Below are 1,593 nucleotides of genomic sequence, written 5' to 3'. Positions count from 1 at the left end.
CCCCCCCCAGGTTGGCAAACGCTCTGTGAGATCCTCATTGCTCATGAGAACACAGGTCAACGACCCCAAAACCAATGACGTCACGGAGGACGATGAGACTCGACGAGGGCCAAGAATAACTTCCGGCGGGAGTTATGAGCGACTTCCGGCACCGTCGAAAGGGCATATCAAAAACTCGGAACGCGAGAGAAAATCGAGGGTTTTACCGAAACAAACCCAAGACGATTACGTCATTCGTTTCAGCGCGGATCAGATGGAGAGCTTGCGACAGATGTTGCAAGACACGGCCTCAGGGTCGCTTGTTGAGCAGGACAGAGAGACAGAACAAGACGCAGATTTTGACGATGTGATGTGGTCGTCGTCGCCTTTGAAACGAGAACGCCGAGCTGTGCCAAGTGGCAGCAGCAACGACAACAGCAGCAGCAGCAGCAACAGCAGTGTCAACAACAACAACGCGACGACAGGGGACGAAGGATTTAACAGAAGCTACGAGAACTACGAGTGCTACATCATGACCAAAGACGAGCTATCCGCCCTCATCGGTCTAGCTGTAGCCGAAGCCACGTCCGAGAAGACCCGGTCCCTTCCCTCCAACGTCCACACGATGGTGGACTGGCTGGCCTACACCGAGATCGTCTGCCTCGTCTACTTCACCCTCGAGTACTTCGTCCGCCTCCTCTTCGCGCCCCGTCGTCTCCGCTACCTGGTGTCTTTCTTTGCCCTACTCGACCTCTTCTCCCTGGTTGTGATGTACGTGGTGGCAGTCTGGGACCGGCTGGACCCCAAGATGAAATACAAGAACAGCTTCCTGGACTTCATCAACTGCTGCCAGATGGTCCGAGTCCTTCGCTTCTTCCGGCTGGTCAAGGACGTGACCAGCTTCCGGGTCCTCCTCTTCTCCATCCGCAGCTCCTACAAAGACCTCCTCCTCCTCCTCGTCTACATCTTCATCGCCGTGTTCACCTTCTCCTCGCTCATCTTCGTCTGCGAGCGCCAGCACATGAAGTCCATCCCGGACGCCTGCTGGTGGGTGGTCGTCACCATGACAACGGTGGGCTACGGCGACATGGTGCCCTACTCGTTGCAGGGGAAGCTGGTGGGCAGCGCATGCGCGCTGAGCGGGGTGTTGCTGATCGCCGTGACGGTGCCCGTGTTCGTCAACAACTTCCTGCTGTACCACGAGCAGTCCAAACTGAGCGGTGTCGGAGACCAAACCAAGGGGGAGACAACCACGACGTCACACCGCCAGGAGAATCGAACCCCGACCAAAGGGCTGCTTGCACAGACCAGCTTCGAATCCGCCCCGGCCACACCCACCAGTCCCGTCGATCCCACCACCACCAATCCTATGTCGCCTCGTCCGCCCTCCTCCACCACACCTCTAGCTCCGCCCACCACCACCAACAACACCCACCAGGGCAGGGAGAAAAACATAAAGACAGCTTTCAGCACGCCGCGTCGATCTGGCTCGACCACCCAGGGTCAGTTCCGACCTATGACGTCACTGTCCAGGAAGTCGGACGCGTCCCTGTCCAAAGTGAGTCCGTATGTGGGATGACGGAGAGGAGAACAGGCAGCACGTGACATCGTCTC

General features: G+C 57.8%; 2 protein-coding genes across 2 annotated transcripts in view; one reads left to right on the top strand and one right to left on the bottom strand.

Moving 5' to 3' along the window:
- LOC118478904 (short transient receptor potential channel 7-like) overlaps nt 1-1,593 on the bottom strand; it is a 38,156-nt gene that overhangs the window by 23,116 nt on the left and 13,447 nt on the right. The gene's annotated exons all lie outside the window — the stretch shown is intronic.
- On the top strand, nt 22-1,575 carry LOC106013721 (potassium voltage-gated channel subfamily A member 3-like). Its single transcript, XM_013090198.2, has one exon. It carries the CDS (start codon nt 44-46, stop codon nt 1,556-1,558), a length of 1,515 nt encoding a protein of 504 aa, XP_012945652.2. The 5' UTR covers nt 22-43; the 3' UTR covers nt 1,559-1,575.

This window comes from Aplysia californica, unplaced genomic scaffold, assembly GCF_000002075.1.
Source record: "Aplysia californica isolate F4 #8 unplaced genomic scaffold, AplCal3.0 scaffold01174, whole genome shotgun sequence".
NCBI classification, from domain to species: Eukaryota; Metazoa; Mollusca; class Gastropoda; order Aplysiida; family Aplysiidae; genus Aplysia; species Aplysia californica.
Note: the sequence above shows the minus strand (reverse complement) of the source record. Positions and strands in the feature narration are given on the sequence as shown.

What these genes read in the sequence shown, in the direction of transcription:
- LOC106013721 (XM_013090198.2), top strand. Translation starts at nt 44, where the DNA reads ATGAGAACACAGGTCAACGACCCCAAAACCAATGACGTCACGGAGGAC.